Source organism: Sus scrofa, chromosome 1 (genome assembly GCF_054392235.1).
Source record: "Sus scrofa isolate SSC_HxYL_T2T_F1_AM1 chromosome 1, Sscrofa_HxYL_maternal_Yorkshire_Landrace_v2.0, whole genome shotgun sequence".
Lineage (NCBI taxonomy): Eukaryota > Metazoa > Chordata > Mammalia > Artiodactyla > Suidae > Sus > Sus scrofa.
The window spans coordinates 106,799,476-106,821,771 of NC_139383.1; the positions used below are offsets into that span (position 1 = coordinate 106,799,476).

Here is a 22,296-nt window from a genome sequence, read left to right on the forward strand (position 1 = left end):
AAGGCCAGGGATCAAACCCACAACCTCATGGTTCCTGGTAGGATTCATTAACCACTGAGCCACAACGGGAACTCTGGAATAATACTCTTTTTGAAGGAAAAATAGATATAAATCCATGTAAGAATGTCAAGAAAATGAAAATATAATCGCCCTTTAACAGAAACACTGACTTAAAGGGTAATAAAAGAAATAAAGATAGAGTCCTTTTGTGGCACACCAGGTTAAGGATCCCGTGCAGTCACTGCAGCGGCTTGAGCTGCTGCTACGGCGTGGTTTCAATCCCTTGCCTGAGAACTGCCACATGCCATGGGCATCCCCCGCCCCTAGCAAAAAAAGTAAAGACAACAGTAGTCTTAGTATTGCCCAAAAGTCCTACTTAAACATTTAATTATACTGACTATAAAAGTACAACATACTTTTTAAATTTGTTAACATGAATACTGAATTTTATAGAAACCTCTTTCAAGATCCATCTAGACGATCAGACTGTTCTTAAATATGAATATGGAATACATCACATTAATGGATCTCCTGTAGTTGAATCACACTTGCTTTCCCACAATAAACCTTACCTAGTCATGATTTTGTGGTTTTGTTTCCGTAATTCTGGTTTCTGATATTTATAATTTTTGCACCTATTTGTATGAGTTAAGACTGGTATAAACTTTTACTATTTATGTTCAATTCTGGTATAAAATGAGTTGGGTTAAGTTTCCTTTATTATTAAAGCTAAGGAAACTGGGTTGGGATAGGGTTTTTATAGTTCTTTGCTATTATAAACAGTACTGAAATGAACAGCACAAATCTCTGACTGTATTTCTGATTGTTTCCTTAGATGAAAGATCAAAAATGTACCTTAGAAAAGCCCTTATTATTTACGTTTATGAAAACAAATTCTGTGTTCCTACCCATTTATGTATAAAGGATATTATCAAATTGCCATTTTAGACCTCCCAGCCACTTGTTTTTAATTTTACAAACTCTCCATCCCCACTGCAATTTAAATCAGATCATGCATTGAAAGCCATTTTTTCTTCTGACTGATTCATTACCTAAGTATCAACTGCCATTGTGATTTTATGACTCAGTTGTCCTCCATTCCTTGTCTCAAATACGTCTTGAGATGGAAAAGCTTCATGAAACTTTATACTATTCAGTTCACTGTAGCTTAAAAGGTTAAGTTCTACCCATGAATCACTTTACATCACCATGCACTACAGTAGGAAAGAAGCAGTGACATATATGTATAGCCATAGCTTCTATACCCGCAGAGACAAAGCTATGATGGGAGAGTAATTACAGGAGGGGGATGGGAGGGACAAAGTCAGGACTATGTTTGTTTATTTGTTTCTTTCTTTCTTTTTGGAGGTTCCCAGGTTACGGATCAAGTTGGAGCTGTAGCCACTGGCCTAAACCACAACTCACCGCATTGCCGGATCCTTAACCCACTGAGCAATGCCAGGGATTGAACCCAAGTCCTCATGGATGCTAATCAGATTAATTTCTACTGAGCCATGACGGGAACTCCAGGGCTATGTTTCTATCCTCAATTTAGCCCCACTCTAACATTAGAAAATAGCAAGTGGAAAGAAGAAAATTCTGTTAAAAGTCAATGAAACAGCTATTTTAACAGAAAATATTTGCCATTTTAAAAATTAAGTAATTTACATTTTACGTTCATCAACTGAATTTTTTGGTGTTTTTAGGTTTGTAAAACCATAAGGTATTTTATTAACAACTTACTTGCAATTTTAAGTTAATAAGCTTATAGTAAATCCAGTTTGTATTATATCTTAAATAATTTTGCTTAAGCTGTAGTTTGTATTCCTCCACTAATGGACCCTTTCCCCAACCATCCCCCATGCTTAAGAGATGACTGAATGTTTAAGGACATTTAATAGTTAAGGAATGACTAATAATCTGATATAACTGTTCTACTATTAAAAGCAAACATATATATATGGCTCCAAACTACAGTGTAAGAAACTTAAATTTTTTTAGAGACAACAACCTAAATGAACAAATCTTTATTTCTTGCAATATAAAAAAGACCACCACATGAGACAAACAAGTTTCTAAGCTTCAAGGAACTTTGAAGAATGAAGAAGATAATGGTTGATAACCAATTCACTTTCATTACTCAGGTAAAAGTGCAGGAAAAAAAATCTTTAAAGAATGAAAAAGTGTAGGAAAATAAATTTTAAATGATGAAAAAGCATTAGAATATTTAAAAAAAAACCTCTAAAAAATAGACTGTAAAATGAATAATGGAAAAATAAGGAAAAGAATTTTGACTAAGGTGACTTCCACAGTTTAAATATCCACATCCACAAATATCCACGTCATGAGGTGGCTGCCTACTGCATCTTCTTAAAAGACAGGACTGCATGGTTATACCCTCAGCCCTGTTCCTTCAATGACCTCACTGCACTGGCAGCTGGAGTCTTAGATGAAGCTGTGCAAAAACACGGCTCCATGTCCCCCAGGAATCACATGACACCCTTTGAGGAGGGAGACCACATACTAACCAGTCTCCCTGCCTCTACTCTTGACAGGCTCACAACCATTTCCTCACTGCAGTCAGATGCTGTATGTAAACTAACCCAACTCAGGAGTCTTCTTTACCTAACACCGAGGACTCCACTCTCACCCAACCACGCTGGGGTTCAGGGTGAACCCCTAAGTGCAGGATGTGGGGGCTCCTCACACCCACACAGCCTCTCGCTCCTGCCATATGCCACCTCCAACTCCCAGGACACCCTTCACCAGTTCTGGCCAACTGCCACCCTCAATACCACAGAGCCTCTCTGGAGGGATTCAGCTTCTCCTGAAAAGTCCTCCTTGACATCCACTCAACCCAGGCATCAATCTTTCTCCAGCAGGAAACTTTCCACACAGCATGGAGTAGGGAAGGCTCCCCCTCTTTGGACATAGGTCCCTAAGCATACATCTTTCAGAACAACCCCTGGATGTTATGAAATTATCTTTCTTCTTTTTTAAAGTTTATCTTCCTTTCTAGAAAGTAAGCAACTCAAGAGCAAAGACTTTTATGTTTCTAAATGTTTACTGAACTGAAACATCAGACACTATACAATGAAAAATCAACAAATATGGCCTGACTTATTCCTAGCCAATTCATTAGCAAATCCTGTCAGTTCAGCTTCCAACCAGATTCATCCACTTCCCGAGTTACCACCACCTCGCCAGCCCAGCCTAGCCTCTGGCATCTCCATTCTGGATTACTTTAACAGTCGCCTCATTCCTCTGCGTCCACACCACTATACCACACCAGTCTATAACACACATGCCCACACACTCCACTATCCACACCCTCTTGTCTCCAGCAGCCAGAGTGATCTAAGATATAAAGATAAAAATTTCTTCTAAAATTTACTTAAATTTAAAAATCCACTTTAAAAATCTTCATTTGCTTCCTATTGTACTGGGACTAAAATCCAAACCGCCTCCTGATGCCCCATCTAATCTGACTCCCCCAAGCCTTGTGCTCATTTGGTGTTACTGCATCTCTACTTCGATCCATTAAGTCTCCAATACGACAAGCTATGTCCCACCCTGGCGTCTGTATGCTTGCCCCTTCCTCTGCCTAGAAGACTTCCTTCAGCTACCTGCTACTTCTCCAAGTTTAGCTTAAGTGTCACAATCCAATCCAAAGCAGCTTTTTAATCCTTCAGTCACTGTCTTTTGTCCTCATTACCATCTCAAATTACATTAATTTGTCCACTTGTTTACAGTGTGTATCTGTCCCTCAGGAGGGCAGGAACTCCGCATTTCATCCATGCTGTGTCCCATATGCCTAAAACCAGTGCCTTTCACACGGAAGGCATCCATAAGCATTTCTAAAACAAAAGAATAAACCAAGAAAAGTGACCCTTACTTAAGAAATACCTGAAACAAGGAGTTCCCATTGTGGCTCAGTGGAAACGAATCTGACTAGCATCCATGAGGATATAGTTTTGATCCCTGACCTCGCTCAGTGGGTTAAGGATCCAGCATTGCTGTGAGCTGTGGTGTAGGTTGCAGATGCGGCTCAGATCCGGCGTTGCTGTGGCTGTGACACAGGCCAGTGGCTACAGCTTCAATTCGATCCCTAGCCTGGGAACCTCTATATGCCATGGGTGTGGCCCTAAAAAGCAAAAAAATAAAAATAAAAGTTAAAAAAAAAAAAGAAATACATGAAACAAGGTAAAAGAAATGGAAAGTAATCGGTAATTTTGTTTTATTACCAAACAAAACAAGGCAGGAAACATTCTAGTTAGTATCTGCAAGAAAGAAAGGCTGGTGTCACTGGGAGCTATTATCACAAGCATCCAGAGTTATTTCCCAAAACTCATTAGAAACATGTCAAGTAGAATGGTTTCATGTGCCATATGCTAGCCTATGTGTATGGCACTGCAAACAATCATTTTAGAAAATGCTATAAACTCACACTCCCCATAACCCTGCAATGTGCACAACTACAGTAGTGTACACTACAACACTTAAAAACTACTCGTTATGCTATTTGAAAAACCAGAATTTCTGACAGTGGTAATGATCTGTAAATGATTAAATTTATACTAATAAAACTTCAACCTCTTAGGTAACAGGTCCTTCTCTTATACGAGGCAGGTCTTCAAGACAGGATCTGACTATGGCACCTAAGAAGCTGCCTCATATACTGTTCTTTCTTAGAAATAATGCTGCAACTCAAACAAAAGCCATAACTCGTCACAATGTTAGCAGCCTCTGTTAACTCCTTACTGAAGTTTTGACCAGAGGAGCAGGAAACTGTCAGTCACTACTGCACTAGTGATACAAAAATCTTTGAATCTTTATTCAAATGTCACTCAATCACAAAAATTAGGATAACATACAATGAAGCATTTAGGCAATGAAGGCAAATGAAGACAGTGAAGATAAACCTTAGTAAAATCTAAGTATTTTATTTTGCTTGATTAAACTTTCTCGCTGTTCAAGAAAAGGATTTATAAAATAAACAAGTCTTATCGTGTCCAACAAAATTAATATGACAGGTTAGAAATAGATTTCATATTTTAATAATCACTATTGACAGGTGAATTGCATGTAACAAAATTTCAGTAACTTTCCTGCAGATTCCTTTAAGCAATTTTCAACAGGATGGCCATCAAGTTTCTGACCTAACCACACTTACCTTGGTATGGTAACACATTTAGTATTACAATTTTGAGTGGTGATGGCTTTCTCAAGCTCATCTAATCGTCCTGTTTTCTTTAGCTTCTTCACCAAACTTTTAACTGCTTTCTCACACCACTTCTCTTCCTGTCCATTCTGCTCTCCTCCACCTGCTCCTCCAGATCCACCAGCTGACTTCTTCCATCCCAGCAGTCTCTTCACAACTGGCGGAGTGAATGGCAAGATGGACGACATGTTCTTACCAAAGGCAGCGGTCCACACTAAGAAAATATCCTCCTTAATCTAACCTAGAAAAGATATGGAAAGGACAGTTGAGAGGCTAACTTTACCATCAACTACTGCTTTCAACACAGGAGCAAAAGCAAATTACAAAATGAGATAAGAAATTCAAATTATTACTTTCAGAACAGACTTTCAGAAGTTATCTTTTTCACCCATGACAAGTCTTCACGAATTTAAATGAACTGTGGAAACAAATCCTTCTAAAAACAAGACAATGATAAGTGGGCCAAGAGAACAATTTTGCAAGACAGAAAATTTTTTTATCTTTATCAACACTGGACCATTAATCACTACCCATACTACTATATTTTTACCTTTTAATAGTAGCAATAAAATATTTTCACTAAAACAAAGTTTTCCTTATGTTTTTAGAATTTCAGTCTATTCTCAAGACACTTAACAAAAATACATTTTTTTAATTTACAGGGCCAATCTCCCCGAAGTTTTAAACTTTCATAACTATCATAAAGTAAAGTCTAAGGTCATAACAAGGGGAAAGGAGAAAGGCATCAAGTGTGAAGTAAACAACCAGAAGTAAAGGTAACGAGAGACTGTGAGGAAGAGATGTGGTTCACTTTGAGAAGACTTTTAATTAAGCTTCATTTTAAAAATATTTTTTTCTCTATCTAAGTAACAACCCACATAGTGGATAAAGTCAAATAAAGCTCTTCTCCCCACACCAAGGTACAACTCTTTAAAATCTTTGAACCTTTACTCTTGCTATTTATACCTAAGCAATGGTCCCCCTTGAAGTATCAAGTTAAATATACCTATTGAAAATGAAGATTTACACCACAATCACTTGCTTTTCCTCCAGCCCTGAAAATAATTATCTTCCAACTGTAGTTTTATACCTGAAGAGATTAGTAGTAAACTACTATATAATCCTGTTTCCTTTTTTGTACATCTCTTTCTTTTTCTCCAGAGCTAATTATGTCAGTTTTTCATCTGCCTAGTTTTCTAAGCACCTACCATAAATTCTTCCTACTCTCTCTACCAAGTCCCTCAATTAAAATTTAATGTCAACAGCTTTAATCTCAAAGTAAGAGATAAGAACATTTACCACTGAGGGCAGAACTAGAGAGTTTAGATTTGAGAAGAATGGAAAAGATTTAGAAATGCAGCTCTGAGAAATACTGTAGAAAATCAAACTGAGTGAGGTCAGATAAATTTTATCAGGTATTTGCCAGACTATATATCAGAAAGTATTCCATGAAGGAGTTCCACTTCTAAACAGGATGTAGCAAATCACAAGAGACCATCACTTTCACCCTAACAAACAAAACAAGACAGATAAACTATAAAATCATGGTTTTTCTGAACCCGTCTAAAAGTTAAAGATGCAAAGTAATAAGCTAAATGTAACTAAATTCCAGAAAGTGTTGAATTTTGATAGGAGAGGGGCCCACAGATGGTCTCTTTCCTAGTGGAGCAACCAAGAAGGAATGATCCCACCATGATGAGGGTAAGGAGAAATCAGCCTAAACTTTTAAGACATTTAATAGCAACATGTAGGCTGACATGATATATTAGAATTCAAAGGGTTCCCCAGAGCAAGGCTATGACCTCAACTACTCAACCCCACAGGCCCTCACCAAGTGCTGGCCAAAATATTCCAAAGGTTGATGGACAGGGCTGAAAAGATGGGAGATACCCTAAGAAGCTTGGGGTCTTCCTCAAACGCAAGGAATCTGTCCTCTGACCAGGGAAGGGAGTGAGGGGAGGTAAAAGAAATCAATCCAAGAGACTATAGACATGCAGCTGCCAAGGGCTGAGGTGGTGCAGAAGAGCTGAGACAAAACCTTAGAGCAGACACTCTGGAAATTGACTACCAAGGCTGGGGTAGGAAAGGACTGCTGAGAGAAACTCTGGAAGGTATCTATCTCATAGGCACAAAATCCCGGGGCAGGACTAGAGAGCAAAAGGAACTCCAGAGTAGAGTTCCCTGGTGGCTCAGTGGGTTAAGGACCCAGTGTTGTCACTGCTGTGGCTTGGGTTCATCTCAAACCCAGGACCTTTTTTATGCCGTGGGTGTGGCAAAAAAGAAAGAAAAGAGCAGGAGGATGGGGGAGGAGGAGGCTCCAGAATGGCCAAGGGACCAGCAGCTGGGCTGTAAAGCTGAGAAACCACCCACAGTTCAAAGAGCTGATGGCTCAGAGATAAAGCATAAGGAAGTAACTGAAATCACACTAAAACAACAAAGCTTGAAGAAGGAATCTTAATCCCACTCTCAAAACACTTGAATTAATCCAACTGAAGTTGCAAAGAAGCCTAGAACCAGCTTAACTACACACACATCTTACTGACACAGCCCCAGGAGAAATGATGGTCCATTTTCTGGTTTTACAAAAATGTTCAGCATCCAGTCAAAAATTACAAGACAGAGAGAGTAGCAAACCACAGTCAAAGATGAAGTACTAATATAATCACATCAAAGAGGGTCTATATTTTGGGATTATCAGACAGACTTTTTTCTTTTTTTTTGGTCTAAGGGCCTCACCCATGGCACATGGAAGTTCCCAGGCCAGGGGTCAAATCAGAGCTGTAGATGCCAGCCTACACCACAGCCACAGCAACATCAGATCCCAGCTGCATCTGCAACCTACACCACAGCTCATGGCAATGCCCGATCCTTAATCCACTGAGTGAGGCCAGGGATCAAACCTGCAACCTCATGGTTCCTAGTCGGGTTCGTTTCCACTGCGCCACGACAGGAACTCCAAGACACAGACTTCAAAATAACTATGATGAAAACCGATGGAACAGACGGACAACATGAATAATGAAATGGAGAATTTCATCACATACATTGAAACTATAAAAAAAGATCACAAGGAAATGTTAGAAATGAAAAACAGTATCAGTAATTAAAGATTTCTTCAGATGGATTTAATAATAAACAGAAATGAGCAGTGAACCTGAAAACAGACCAAATTAAAGTGGCCAGACTGAAACACAAAGAGGAAAAAAAAGAAAAAAAGTATGTGGAAAAAAATGCCAGAACATCCAAGAGTTGACAAACATCCAACATCAATTGGGGTTTAAGTGGAATTTAACTGGAGTCCCAGAAAGGGATGAAAAAGAGAACGGGGCAGAAAAAGCATTAAGAAGAGATGATGGCCAAGAACATTTCAAAAATGATGGCAGATATCAACCCATGGATGTAACAGCCAATCTGCTGAATATTAAAGATAAAAGTAAAGACAAAACTGAGTGTCAGCCAGGATGATAATTAAGAATCCCTGGAAAACTCAGACAAGAGGGAAATTTGCACTCACACACAAGCTCTTCTCCAAGGACCTCAACTGAGTTCTCTTGAAAAAGAATGGCATGGGGCAAGAGATGAAAAAAGCTCCTCCCCTTTAAGTGGCATCTCTTACAAAGTAAAAACCTTCAACCAGGAGGGGAAATGCAGGAAAGCCTCCCACACCCAGAGCCCAAGGAAAGATGCCCTGCCTCAAAGGAAGAGTGGAACAAAAGCTATGTAATATTTGGGAGGATCAGGGGAGTAGAACCTACTTGCCCACCTCCCACATATACACACGCCTTTTACTATGTAACAATGACCACAGTCTACTAGAGGAAGGCAGAGCACTTCTGACAACCGGCCAAGAAACTGTCTTTAGCCTAAGGTTATGCACTAAAACAAAGCAACGGTCTGCTACTACTAGGAGAAATCCTTATCAAAATATTAGCAAATCACACCCAGTGATATATACAGAAAAGGTAATACCTATCACTAAGTGGGGCTTATCCCAAGGAGCAAAACTTGCTTAACATTTTTTAAAAAATCAAGCACCTCATTTACAGTATACAGGAAAAAACACTATGATTCTCTTAATTGATGCAGGGGAAAAAAATTGGCAATGTTACTTTAATATCTATCCACGACGAAAAACTCAGCAAACCAGAAAAAGAAAAGGGGAAGAAGTTCTTCATTCTGAAAAAGGACATCTTTGAAAAACTTAAAGTTAGCAACTTATCTAATGATGAAACAATAAATCCCTTTCCTTTTGAGTGGGGATAAGACAAGGATGTCCACTGTTACCACTTCTATTCAATAATGCAATGGATGGTCCAACCAGAACAATAAGGCAAGAGAAATAAAAGGCATAAAACTTGAAAAAGAAAGAAGTATATTTTGTGGTGATATGCTTGGAAACTACAAAAAACACTAGTAAAATTAGTTAAGTGAATTTAGTAAAGTTTCATGATAGAAGTTCAACATACACAAACTAATCATACCTCTACATACAAGTAAAGAACAACTGAAATATGAAGAAATACTAGTTATAATTACAACAAAAACAACAAAAACCACCCTACAAGACAATCTCAAGGAAGACACTCAAGACCTCTACACAAAGAATTACAAAAACATTGCTAAGGTAAATGAAAGACTGAAGTGAAGAGAGATTGTGTTTGTAGACTGGAAGACTCAAATTATTTAAATGTCCATTCTTCCCAGTTTGGTATAAAAATATATCCCTGTTGAAATCCCAGAAGATTTTTTTTTTAAAGAAACTGATATGCTGATGCTAAAATCCCTATGGAAACAAAAAAGATAGAGAATAAACAAGCCAATCTTGAAAGACGAAAAAGGATTTTGGAGGATTACACCACCTTATTTCAAGACTTACTTAAAAAGCCTTAGTAATCCAGAGTTTAGAGTGGACGTAAGGAAAAGAGATGGTGAAATAGAAGAGTCCAGAAATAGACACATACATATACAGTCAACTCATTTTCTACCAGGGCACCAAGTCAATCTAGTTTCCACATTTCTTCAACAACTTTTCAACAATACGGAATACAGTATGCCTCAATCACTATCTTCTATCATCCTCAGTGGTAAAGCAAAATCTGAAACTCAGAGGAAAACACAAATACTTTTATGTCCTTAAGACATAAAAAAACACTAATCACAAAAGAAATATAATTAATGCAAACCTCATCAAAATTTAAAATGCCCGCTTATCAAAGGACATCATTAAAAAAATGAGTAGGTAAAAGTCACAAACTAGAGAAAAAGTATTTACTATGTCTATATGACAAAAGACTACTATATAGAATACATAAAGAGCTGCAAGTCAAAAAAAAAAGAACTTTTTTTTTTCTTTTTTTTTTTTTTGGTCTTTTTGCCATTTCTTGGGCCGCTCCCGCGGCATATGGAGGTTCCCAGGCTAGGGGTCCAATCGGAGCTGCAGCCACCGGCCTAGCCAGAGCCACAGCAACGCTGGATCTGAGCCGCGTCTGCAACCTACACCACAGCTCACGGCAACGCCGGATCCTTAGCCCACTGAGCAAGGGCAGGGACCAAACCCGCAACCTCAAGGTTCCTAGTCGGATTTGTTAACCACTGCGCCAGGACGGGAACTCCTCAGTTTTTTTTTTTAAAAGAGGCGAAGGACAACTTACAGATATCTCATGAAAGAGGATACAGGAATGGCGAATAAGTACATTAAGAGTCATGAAAACACAATTAAAACCACATTTCACATCATTTAAAGATGTTCTGACACCACCAAATGTTGGTGAGGATATAGAATATATTAGTTTGCTATTGCTGCTATAACAAATTATCACAAACTTAATGCCTTAAAACAACACAGATTTGCTAAAATAAGCTTCAATAAAATTAAAGTCAAAGTATATGACTACATGACTTGTTCCTCTGGAAAGTCTAAGGGGAGAATTTGTTTCCTTGCCTTCTTCAGCTTTTAGTGGCCTCCTGTATTCCTTAGCTTATGCCCCATTCCTCCATCTTCAGAGCACATCACTCCAATCTCTGCTTCCATTGTCATACTGCCTTCTCCTGCAGTCAAATCTCCTACTCCCGCTCTTACAAGGACACTTGTGATTACATTCAGGGCTTGCCCGGATATTCCACAATAATCTCCCCATCCCAAGATCCTTAGCCACACCTGGAAAGTCCCTTTTGCTATGTAAAGTAATAGTGGCTGGTTCTGGGAATTAGGACCTAGATGTCTTTGGGGACCTTTATTCAGCCTACCACATGTAATAACTGGAACACTTACATTACTGATGCAGGTATAAAACAGCAGTGTCTTTGGAAAACTGGCAAGTTCCTAAAAAGTTAAACATACATCTGCTCACAACAATTCCACTTCTACATATATATTCAAGAAAAATGAAAACTTATGTTCACAGAAAGAGACTTGTATAAGAATGTTCACAGTAGTCACACTCACAACAGCCCCAAACTGGAAACAGCCCTAACAGCAAGAAAACTGAAAAAAATTAAACAAGCAACCATGTTATTATATTCATACAATGGAATACTGTTCAGAAACAAAAAAGAGTGAAGCTATATAAACACTTCACAACATTGATAAATCTCAAAAATATGCCTGGAAAAAGACACGCAAAATATATACTGATTCCACTTATGACTTCTAGCAACTGGGGAAACTAATAAGTGGCAGAAGTCAAAATAACTGTCTCAGGAAAGGGAAACAGAGAAATGCTTGGTGTCAGAGGCACAAATACCCTTTTGGAGTGATAAAACCGTTTTCTATCTTATTTTGAGAAGTAATTACATGTGAGTACACAATTATCAAAACTTGCAGAACTGAGTATTTAGTATTTGGGCATTAAACGCATGCAAATTATAATTCAAAAAAATTAAAGTTTTTGGACAAATAAATTAAGAAGTTCCTAGACAGGGAAAGTTAAATGGATTTCTTATTTAAGGCCTTACCAAAAGTTCAATATGCCAATGCATTCTAAAAATTTCAGAAGGCAAGAGATGGCCCATAGATGTATGCCCACAACTTGGAGGTAAGCGTCTGCAAGCACATCTAGGTTTGTGTTAGGGAACAAATCTTGAGAGCCCAAATGACATCCAATCACAAACTTATTTGGGGGCAGTGGTGGCAAGGTTGCTGTAACAGAGGTATATATTTATTTAAAAAAACAAACAAAAAAACCAAAACAAAACATCCAGTAAGTATAATTCTCAAAGAAGGCCACCAAACGGTCTTCTAACCGAAGATACTTGAGCTTTGCTACAGTTTGCTAGAAAATAATGGCCACAACCTAATTAATAATCATATTCATTACCACTCAAAAGGGAAAAACAATTAACTAAAGTCCCAAACCTCAATTCAGGAGACGGTCCGAAGGATCTCTCACAAGAGGCAATAGAATATATATACCACTTTTCACACATTTATTTGGCCAGGGGGACCCTTTTATAGGGACATCTCTGGAATTCTACTTAACAATACTGCCCTGGCACCCAAGAGCCCAACTGTGGTTTAGATGGTAAATATTTCAAAGGAGCCAAAAAGCAGGATTATGACTTTCTTTAGAAATGGTGAGAAAGTGAAGTGTGCCTAGGTAGAGAACTGTAAGGTAAGTAAAGAACGTAAGAACCTGACAGTAGGTAGCACCGTTTAACTCAAGTCTATAGTGGGAAACTATAATAATACACACAAATAAGTATATGTAAAAATGTTTACATTACAATATACTAAATACCGTGATTAAACAAAAGACCTGTAGTACATAAAACTACAAGTTGATAAAATAAAGCAAACAAACAAAACTTCAACGCACACATATATATATTCACCAAAGCAGACATTTGGAACCACCAGGCGACAAAATATGTACTTAGCCACCTCTGACCTCTGCTGAATTCCTACTGTCACAAAGGATGCTCTAATGGAGCCAGCTACATAAACCTCGATGCCATGCAACAGTCTTAGCCACAAGAGGGACACCACAGCAGAAGTCTTTTTAAAAAAGAGAGAAACACCAAAACCAAAAGTTCAGCAGGTTTTCTAGAGACAGAAAATGTTAGGAGTTACTTAAAAAATGTAGCTATGGCATCACAGAGTACAAAGAAGCAATGTGGTAGAAGAGTGAGGCCTGTCCAGTTATAAAACACTGAAGACAGAAGTTAGTGCTAATGATAGGAGTATTATCACTTCAGTGATTTCAGAAAACAATTCACATGTTATTGGCTAGTTGGATGTGGACAGCTCAGGGAAAAGGAGGACTTCAAGATAACGGCTGCTAACCAGTATAACAGAGAGCAGTGTGGAATGGTGCACTAACCACTACTCGGAACACAGAAAGAGAAGCAAATCCAAAGGCTGAGGTTAGAGGGTCAGTGATAATACATGGCTTACTGCAGGTAATCATGTCTATCACATGACGGCGGAAAAAAGAAATGTGGCCCAGGAGAGAGGGTAGTCAGGGCACCAATAAGAGGCGCCACGTCCAACTGAGCAGGTCTCCGGGCTTGGATTCCTAGGACTCTCTCTAGGCACTGTTTCAGCCCCACACCAACTTTTATCCTTAGAACAAAACTCCCCCTGAGTTATATGAGAAACTAGTTCCTTATGAAAAACTGATAGAACAAGGAAATATAACAAGACTCTATCTAGAAGTGAACTATACCTTTAGTTCAATTAATCCATCCATGAGAATTCAGCCTAGGAAAGTTGACAAAAATTAAATTTTTATATAATCAACAAAAATGAAAGAGATTCCCAGTATTAGGAAGAATCTGAATAAATGGGTTCTCTGATACACTTCTGTTAGGAGAAATGTTTCCTGTGAGTTAAGATGATAATCTTGGGGATCTGAAAGTTTTCCATAAAACTTTTATTTTTCTTAAGGAAATGAAAATATGAAAAGTTTAAGCCTATCCTGAGTCAACTGAATGACCTCATGACCACTGCCACGTGATTTCAGTGTCCCATGTCTTCAAAGAGCAGTTTTGGCCACACTGGAACACACGATCACTTAAAGTTACCAGCCTTAACTTGTCATGTCTTACTAACCACGGCTGGCTGACTCCTGGCTAATTATCTCTGGTAAACTTTTCAATTATGCAATATTTTTCAGTAATGCTAATACATTTTAATTAGCTGAGCATTTAAAAAAAGCTAAGGTGTCATATTTAGGCAATAATTTTGAAATGTAAACAGACTGAATTTAGGTTTTTTACAAGGTACTGATTTCCGCGTATTCCAAGTTGAAGACAAAGTGGAATGAGAAAATAAGTAAATTCGGTTTATGATCAAGTTATCTTTGAAATGTGAGTCATTTACATACTATACAGATTTCCTTAAAGAGTGTAGCAGCAAGCTCTGCACTGAAGTTAGAATTTTTTTCCAAATATTTGCAAGAATTGAAAAATAAGTTCAGATACTAACTCTGTGCCTAATTCCAGAAACAGGTGATACTTACAAAACGCAGGTTTCAAAAGAAAAGGAAGGCTATCTTTACAGCTAAATGAGAAAGCTTATCAAGTGATGCCTTAGTAAAATTGGGATTCCAAGATTACTCACTGGAAAGTTTCAGTTAAGAGGTCTGATTATACTGAACTAGCAAATAACGCCTTTATGTTACTAATACCTGTATGATAGTTCTGCAAACAGCATTCTCTATATGTCTTCTTAAACTATGGTTCATCTTATTAAACTATGGTCATCAATAAAACTCCATTTCTTTGCAGAGTCTCAATTGTGTTCTTTGCTTACTGTTTTTATTCTGATAAAACCTTTATCACTGATTATGTATAAAAGTCTCCAAATCCTTAGACTGCTTTTACTCAGTGCTTTTACTCAGTGACACATTAGTCTAAGAGTCAGGTAATTCTCACAAGAATCTAGTGCTGTGGGTATTATTATCTACAAATGAGGAACATGAGACATGAAGAGATACCCTGATGTTATAAAGGCACTGTCCCTCCCCCATGCAATATTCTTGTCAATATTTCAGTTTTGCTTCTCCCATTTAGGTTTCTAATTTATCGAGAATTTGTTTTTAAGGGGTGAGAGCGATCTAAACATCTCCTGAAAGGATAGCCCATTTCACTAGCATGATTTATTGGTTTATTTTTTCTTTAATAATGCAAAATGCTACTCCTGTCACATGTCAAATTCCTATATATAAATGTCTGATTGTGGCCTTTATATTCTGTTCACTCATGTGTTTATTCATACCTACGCCACTGCGACCACTTTCAAGCAAAATTTGGTTATCTGTAGGATGAGCTCTCTTTCCTTTTCCAAATTTACATTATTTTAATGTGAGCTTGTCAAATTCCACCAAAACCCTGCAGCCCTTTGCATTTGGATGTGCAATGAACATTGATTTGTGGAGAACCAATAATAGGATCTCATTCCTATTTATGAAAATGGTATTTCCATTTATTTTAGACTGATACCTATCAATAAGTTGTCTCATTTTCTGCACAAAGGTTTTACACACCTCATTACATTTACTTATTCCTCAAGGTATCTTCGGTTTTATTGTGAATGGGGCGTTTATTTTAAAGTTAACTATTTCAGTCATATACAAAAATACACTGAAACGTCTGGGCCTCCCCTCCAGCACTGTCAACCTTAAGCACTTAGCAGTGTTTGATCAGATATAAGAAATAAGACAAGATTAATGGATACAGCAAAAGTCCCTTAAGAACACTCTCCTCCACCTAGGTTCTCAGAAAATCACTATCTTGACTTTCCCCAATGGTGATTTAACAGTTTTGATACCTATTGCATCCACACAGAAAAGTCTGCCCCTTTTATAAATCTATGTGAAACTTTAACACTGTTCATGTCACTTCCCTTTTGACTCACTCCTGTAACTATCCATGCTGATACCTACAGAGTCCTCAACTCCAGTGCATTCATTATCACAGTTCACTGTCTATTCTCCTTTTGATGACTAGGCCCAACTTTGCATGAGTAGTCTGGCATATATCTTCTCGTACGTGTATGAGTTCTTCGAGGGCAGAAACTTTTGGACTTCTTGATCAAAAAAGAAACTGCACCATGAGAAATACATTTTACATGCAACCTCACACACACACACACACACACACACAATTAAAACAGTTACCCTCTGTTATTTCTCTAAATTGACGGTTATGAACCATTAGTGAACACAAAATTCACTTAGTTGATCCTGAGAATTATCTTTTCAAAAGAATAGGAAAAAGAAAATGGAAGAAAATCAAACAATACGGTAGAAAATAGAAAACACTCAATTATTTCAAAAATTTTAATTCAGTCTGTTGTCTCATGTAAAATATATTTCCTACTATGGGTTTGTAAAAAAATATATGAAAGCCACTGCTTAGGACATATACCAAGGAGTAGAAATGCTGCATGGTAGGATAGGCACATATATAACTTTTCCAAATACCACCTAAATGGTTATACCAACTGTCATTCCCACCAGGAAAATGAGTTCCTAGTGTACTCAGTATCACCAACACATCCTTTGGTCCCTCAAACTCGAGGCAGGATGGGTACAACACAGAGGGCTGCCAATGTTTAGCACCTCCCCAACTACTAAAGGAGTTTGAGAATATTTTCATGTTTATTGACTTCTCAGGATTCTGTTCCTTTGAACCATTTGTTCACATTTACCATCTTTTTCTTTTGCCTTTTTTTTTTTTTTTTTTTTTTGTCTTTTTGCCTTGTGAGGGCCGCTACGGTGGCACATGGAGGTTCCCAAGCTAGGGGTCTAATCGGAGCTGTAGCCACTGGCCTAAGCCAGAGCCACAACAACGCAGGACTGGAGCTGAGTCAGCAACCTACACCACAGCTCACGGCAATGCCCAATCCTTAACCCAGTGAGCAAGGCCAGGGATCGAACCTGCAACCTCATGGTTCCTAGTTGGATTCATTAACCACTGAGTGAGCCACAATGGGAACTCCCTGATGGCCTTTTTTATGCTTAAGGATTTCACTTGAATGCGCTCAAATTTATCCTGATTTTAAATCAAATGTATACATTTGTATCTTCTTAAAGATCCTTCCATATGTTGTCATCTTTTAAAAATCAAAGTGTAAAGTTTTGCTTTTCACACCTGTAATTTATTTGTGTGCAGTGTGAAGCAGGTATCTTCCCCTCCCTAACAGAAGTAATCAAGTACACCAGCACCCTATACTGAATCTTTTCCCCAGTGATTACAAATGCCACTTTGTGTTTCTAGGAGGTTTTTTTTTTTTTTTCTTTCCATTAGTCTGTCTCTGAGACAAATACCATCATATCCTAACCACTAAAGCTACAGAAAATGTCTTAGTATCTGATAAAGTGACTTCTCTTTCACTTCCTGGGATTTTAACTGGAATGACATTGAATTTATAAATAAGTGGAGTAAAATTGACACTTATGATACTGTGTCTTCTATTCCTAAACACAAGTTATCTTCTTATAACTTGATTATATGGGTCTTATAATTTTCTCCACTAAAGTCTCACACATTTTAATTTTTTCCTGGGTATTTTTTAGTTTGTGTATGTTGCCATTTTAAAGGGTGGCCTTTTTTTTAATGTAGATTTTGGTTGTTGCTGGCATATGGTAATGCATTTTTTTTTTTAAGGAGATTGATGAGTTTGAGGCATTTTACTTTATTTACTTAATTGACTTATTTATTTATTGACTTTTTAGGGCAGCACCCATGGCATATGGAAGTTCCCAGGCTAGGAGTTGAACTGGAGTCGCAACTGCTGGCTACGCCACAGCAACGGGGAACCCAAGTTGTGTCTGCAACCTACACCGCAGTCCACAGCAGTGTGGGATCCTTAACCCACTGAGCAGGGCCAAGAATCGAACCCATGTCCTCATGGATACTAGTCAGGTTTGTTACCGATGAGCCATAAGGGGAACTCCAATGAATTGCTTTTTATATACAGGTGATCCTTGAACAATGAGGTGGTTAGAGATGCTGAGCAACCCCCACCCGAAGCAGCTGAAAATTCACATATAATTTTACAGGTGGCTCTTCATATCACAGATGGCCTGCATGTGAAGATTCAACCAACCATAGAAGGTGGAGTATGTATTTATTGAAAACAAAAATCCACAGATAAGTAGACCAGCACAGTCCAAACTGTGAACTGTTGTTCAAGGGTCAAATGTATTGACATTTTAAAGGCAACTTTACTGAGGTATAGCTCACACAGAAAATGCTCAGATGTTAAATACATAATTCAGTGAGTCCTGATAAACACACACCTCCATGGTAATCACCATCCCAGTCAGGATATAGAACATTTCCATCATCTCAGAAAGTTACCTTGTATCGCTTGAGTCAATCTACCCTTCACAGCCCTAACTTCTATCAAAGCAATTTTACCTGTTCTAGAAATTCATAACTGCAACCATGCCATACGTACACTTCTGTGTCTTTTCTTTTAATCAACACCCTTTAATCCAATTAAGCAAGTTCTCTTATATTCCTAGTTTTCGAAGAATTTTTGTCAAGTACTGCATTTTATCATATGCCTTTTTTCCGTTACTCATTTAGATTATCATAGGGTTTTTCTTTTGATGTGTCAATGTGATGAATCTCATTTATGGGTTTTCTAATGTCTAATCATTTCTACATTCCTGAGACAAACCCTAATTAGTCACAGTGTTTTTTTGTTCTAAGCAAACACTAACATTTTACCTAAAATTGTACTGACATGATCATTAGTGAGATGAGGCCTGTTTCCCTCTGATACTCCATTTGTCCCTCGGGAAGGGGGGGCTGGTAATCAGATTACGGCAGCCTCACAAAATGATTTTTTCTGTTATTTTTCTTATTTTCTATGACATGTTCTGTAACGTTTAGGTATTACTGGGTCTTCATGTAAAACTTTGCCCATCTGGGATTTTTCACTTTGGGTTTGGGTTTTTTTTGTTTTTGGATTTTTATTTAATTTCATTTTGGTGTAGGTAATTTCTAACTATGAATGTAAATTATAAAATTAAAATCTAATCAAGTTTATTATTCTTAAACCAATTTTGGTAACTTATTTTACTTTAAGTTTCCATTCTGCTTTCCGATCTAAAGGCAAAAAGCTATTGACAATATTCTTAGTTTTAAAGTCTCAATTTATCCAGAGTTCTATCTCTTTTTCATTTCTAATACCTTCTTCTTCTTCTCCTCTATCAATCTTGGCAAACTTAGTCTTCAATTCAGCACCCTAGGTTTAGTTGTTTCAATTATCTCTCCTTTCCCCCCATTAACATTTCTCAATTTTATTTCCTTCCTTTTTCTAACTCATTATATGTATAGTTAACTCATTTTTAGCTTTTTACTAAATAAACATTCTTAATTCTTTAATAAACATTTAAAGATCTAAGTGCCCCAGACTGGCAAATGAATTTTTGTTGTGTCACAGTTTTGATAAGTAGTACTTTTATCATCCTATTCCAGACATTTTCTAATTTTTATGAGCTGTTCTTTATCCCATAAATTTGGAAATGTTCTTCACATACAATTATGGATTTGGGAGCTGCTGCTGTTAGCCTCCTGTTATGTTTCTAACTTAATTGCACTAGGGTCCAAGGACATGATTTGTTAAGGCACAAATTCTTAGGAATTTGTCAACACTTGCTTTGAGGTCTAGTACATAACCAATTTTGTAAAATTCCATGGGTACACAAAAATACATCTTCTGTAATTGCTGTGTGCTTGCTAACTGTACATTTCCAATCCTGTATAATCTTACATTATCTTTTCTTAAAAAATTACTGAGGTATATTAAAATCTTCTACAGTATTATACATTTGTTGATTCATCCTTGTAATTCCAACAACATTATTACCATATAGATTGCTATAGACTGTCCCTCCCTGCCCTGCACTCAAATTCAGATGTTAAAACCTAATTTCCAATGTGATGGTATTTGGAGGTGGGGCCTCTGCAAAGTGATATATGGTCACAAGAATGGAGCCCTCCTGAATGGGAATAATGCCCTTATAAAAGAGACCCCAGGGAATTCCCGTGCCCTCTTCTGCCATATGAGATTCCAGCAAAAAGACTGTGAAGTAGGAAATGAGCCTCTACCAGACACCAAATCTGCTGGCACCTGCTGACATGAAATTCCCAGCCTCCAGAATTGTGAGAAATAAATTTCTATTGTTTATAAGGCACCCGTCTATGGATTTCTGTTACAGCAGCTCAAATGGACTAAGACATAAATTATGCCTAGAATATCTTTTTGTATTCCTTTACTTTAAAACTATGCCATCATAGTTTCAGATGTATCTACTAATGAAAAGCATTCAGTTAGCTGCTTTGTTTTGTTTTTAAAGACTTCATTCTCCTTTAACCAGCAAGTTTAATCTGAAATTATGTATTGGGTTTATGGAGATATTTAAGCTTATTTTCTAATATCTTATTTTGTGTTTTCTAACTCCTATGCAATTTCTTTGTTTCTTTTTTCTCCTTTCCCTGCCGTCTACTGGGATGATCAAATATTCTTCATTTCCACCCCATCATCCACACTGATTTGTTTGAAGTTATACATTCCATTCCAATTCTTTTGGAGGGCTATCCTTAAGAAAAAAATTTTAATGGAAAATTTTAATTAATGTGTTGCAGGTGAACACAAAAACAACAACAACAACAAAAACCCCAAAACAACACTCCCCCAACACACAATAAAGAACCTAAAATGAAAAAAAGCAAAGACAACCTCATGAGGACAAGGAGAAGAGTAAGGAGAAAACAAGCAAAATTTTGACAACTGGAAAATAGATGAATAAGAACAGTGAACAGATCAAAGACTACTACTAACTCTAGGCTCCCTATGGAGAAACCTCCTGATTTACACAGCACAATTCTGCAGACCTCACCAGTCAGAAGGAAGGAGATAAAATAGGAAGGACTTGGGTGTGAGAGATGTGAGAAGCAACGAGATACTCAGATCAGCTCCCCACTCTAAGTTACTGGCTAACTGCTCCTCTCCTACAGAAGGCTGAATGTTTACTCTTGGCAGAGTCACACAGTCTACCTGGACTATGAGATGGCCAGGGTACCATTATGAGAAGAGAAGGAATAAATGAACATGAACATGCTAAAAACAGACACTCCCCAAATGCTTCCTCCAATGAGTTCAGGCTTCCAAAATACTAGCAGCCAGATCTTTACCCATTTAGTCAGATCAAGACTCCTTTCTGGGGTACCCAACTAACCCAGGAGAAAAAACACACAGATACTAATATTGAAAGTTTACCAACAAATAGCCCACTCAAATCACTCTACAGTGAAATTGAAAGGAGACAAGCCTCATCCACATACTTAGTTTCTTTCTTTTTCTTTTTTCTGGCTTTTGTTTTTTCAGGGTGGCACCCGCAGCACATGGAGTTCCCAGGCTAGAGGTCGGATCAGAGCTATAGCTGCCAGCCTACACCACAGCCACAGCAACGTGGGATCTGAGCCATGTCTTCCACCTACATCACAGCTCACAGCAACGCCAGATGCTTAACCCACTGAGCAAGGTCAGGGATCAAACCCAAGTCCTTATGGATACTAGTCAGGTTCCTAGTCAGGTTCCTTAACCACTGAGCCATGAAGGGAACTCCATGCTTTAGTTTCCAATAAGCTTTTTAGATCCCTGCTGTCTTAATCAAGGATTACTTAGATTATCTGAGGAAAAATGCGGGGGAAAAAAAAATGAAAAATGCAACTTCAGGAAGTTTGAGGCCATACAGAGAAAGAAAACATTGTCAAAATCATAACCATACCCAGAGAAACAAGAAAACCCTGAAGCAAGAGCAGCAAGATTTGCAAAGGAAACATGTTTTGCAAATGGAAGCTGACTTGCACTGATGAAACCCACAAGGTTCAGGGTAAAATGAGTGAGTATGACAGTGAAGAGCCACATGGTACCTTTTAACTAATGTTGAGATTTCTGATCCTACAGATTATAACGCAAAGGAAAAAACCTGCCTGATAAGATAAATTCTCATATATTCAGGCATGTTTATACATGTATGGAATTCCTGTAGGCCAGTGCTTTCCAACAGAAATAGGATGCAAACCACATGTGTAACTGTAAATTCTCTATAGGC

The 22,296-nt window shown here is 37.8% G+C and overlaps 1 protein-coding gene across 4 annotated transcripts in view; it reads right to left on the minus strand.

The window, feature by feature from the left end:
• Positions 1-22,296, minus strand: part of SMAD2 (SMAD family member 2) — a 90,430-nt gene that overhangs the window by 58,156 nt on the left and 9,978 nt on the right. For 3 of the 4 annotated variants that reach the window (XM_005659448.4, XM_005659449.4, XM_021092635.2), the window contains exon 2: positions 5,174-5,462. In XM_005659448.4, coding sequence (XP_005659505.1) covers positions 5,174-5,409 — 236 coding nt within the window. In that variant the 5' untranslated portion in view covers positions 5,410-5,462. 4 annotated transcript variants of the gene reach the window in all.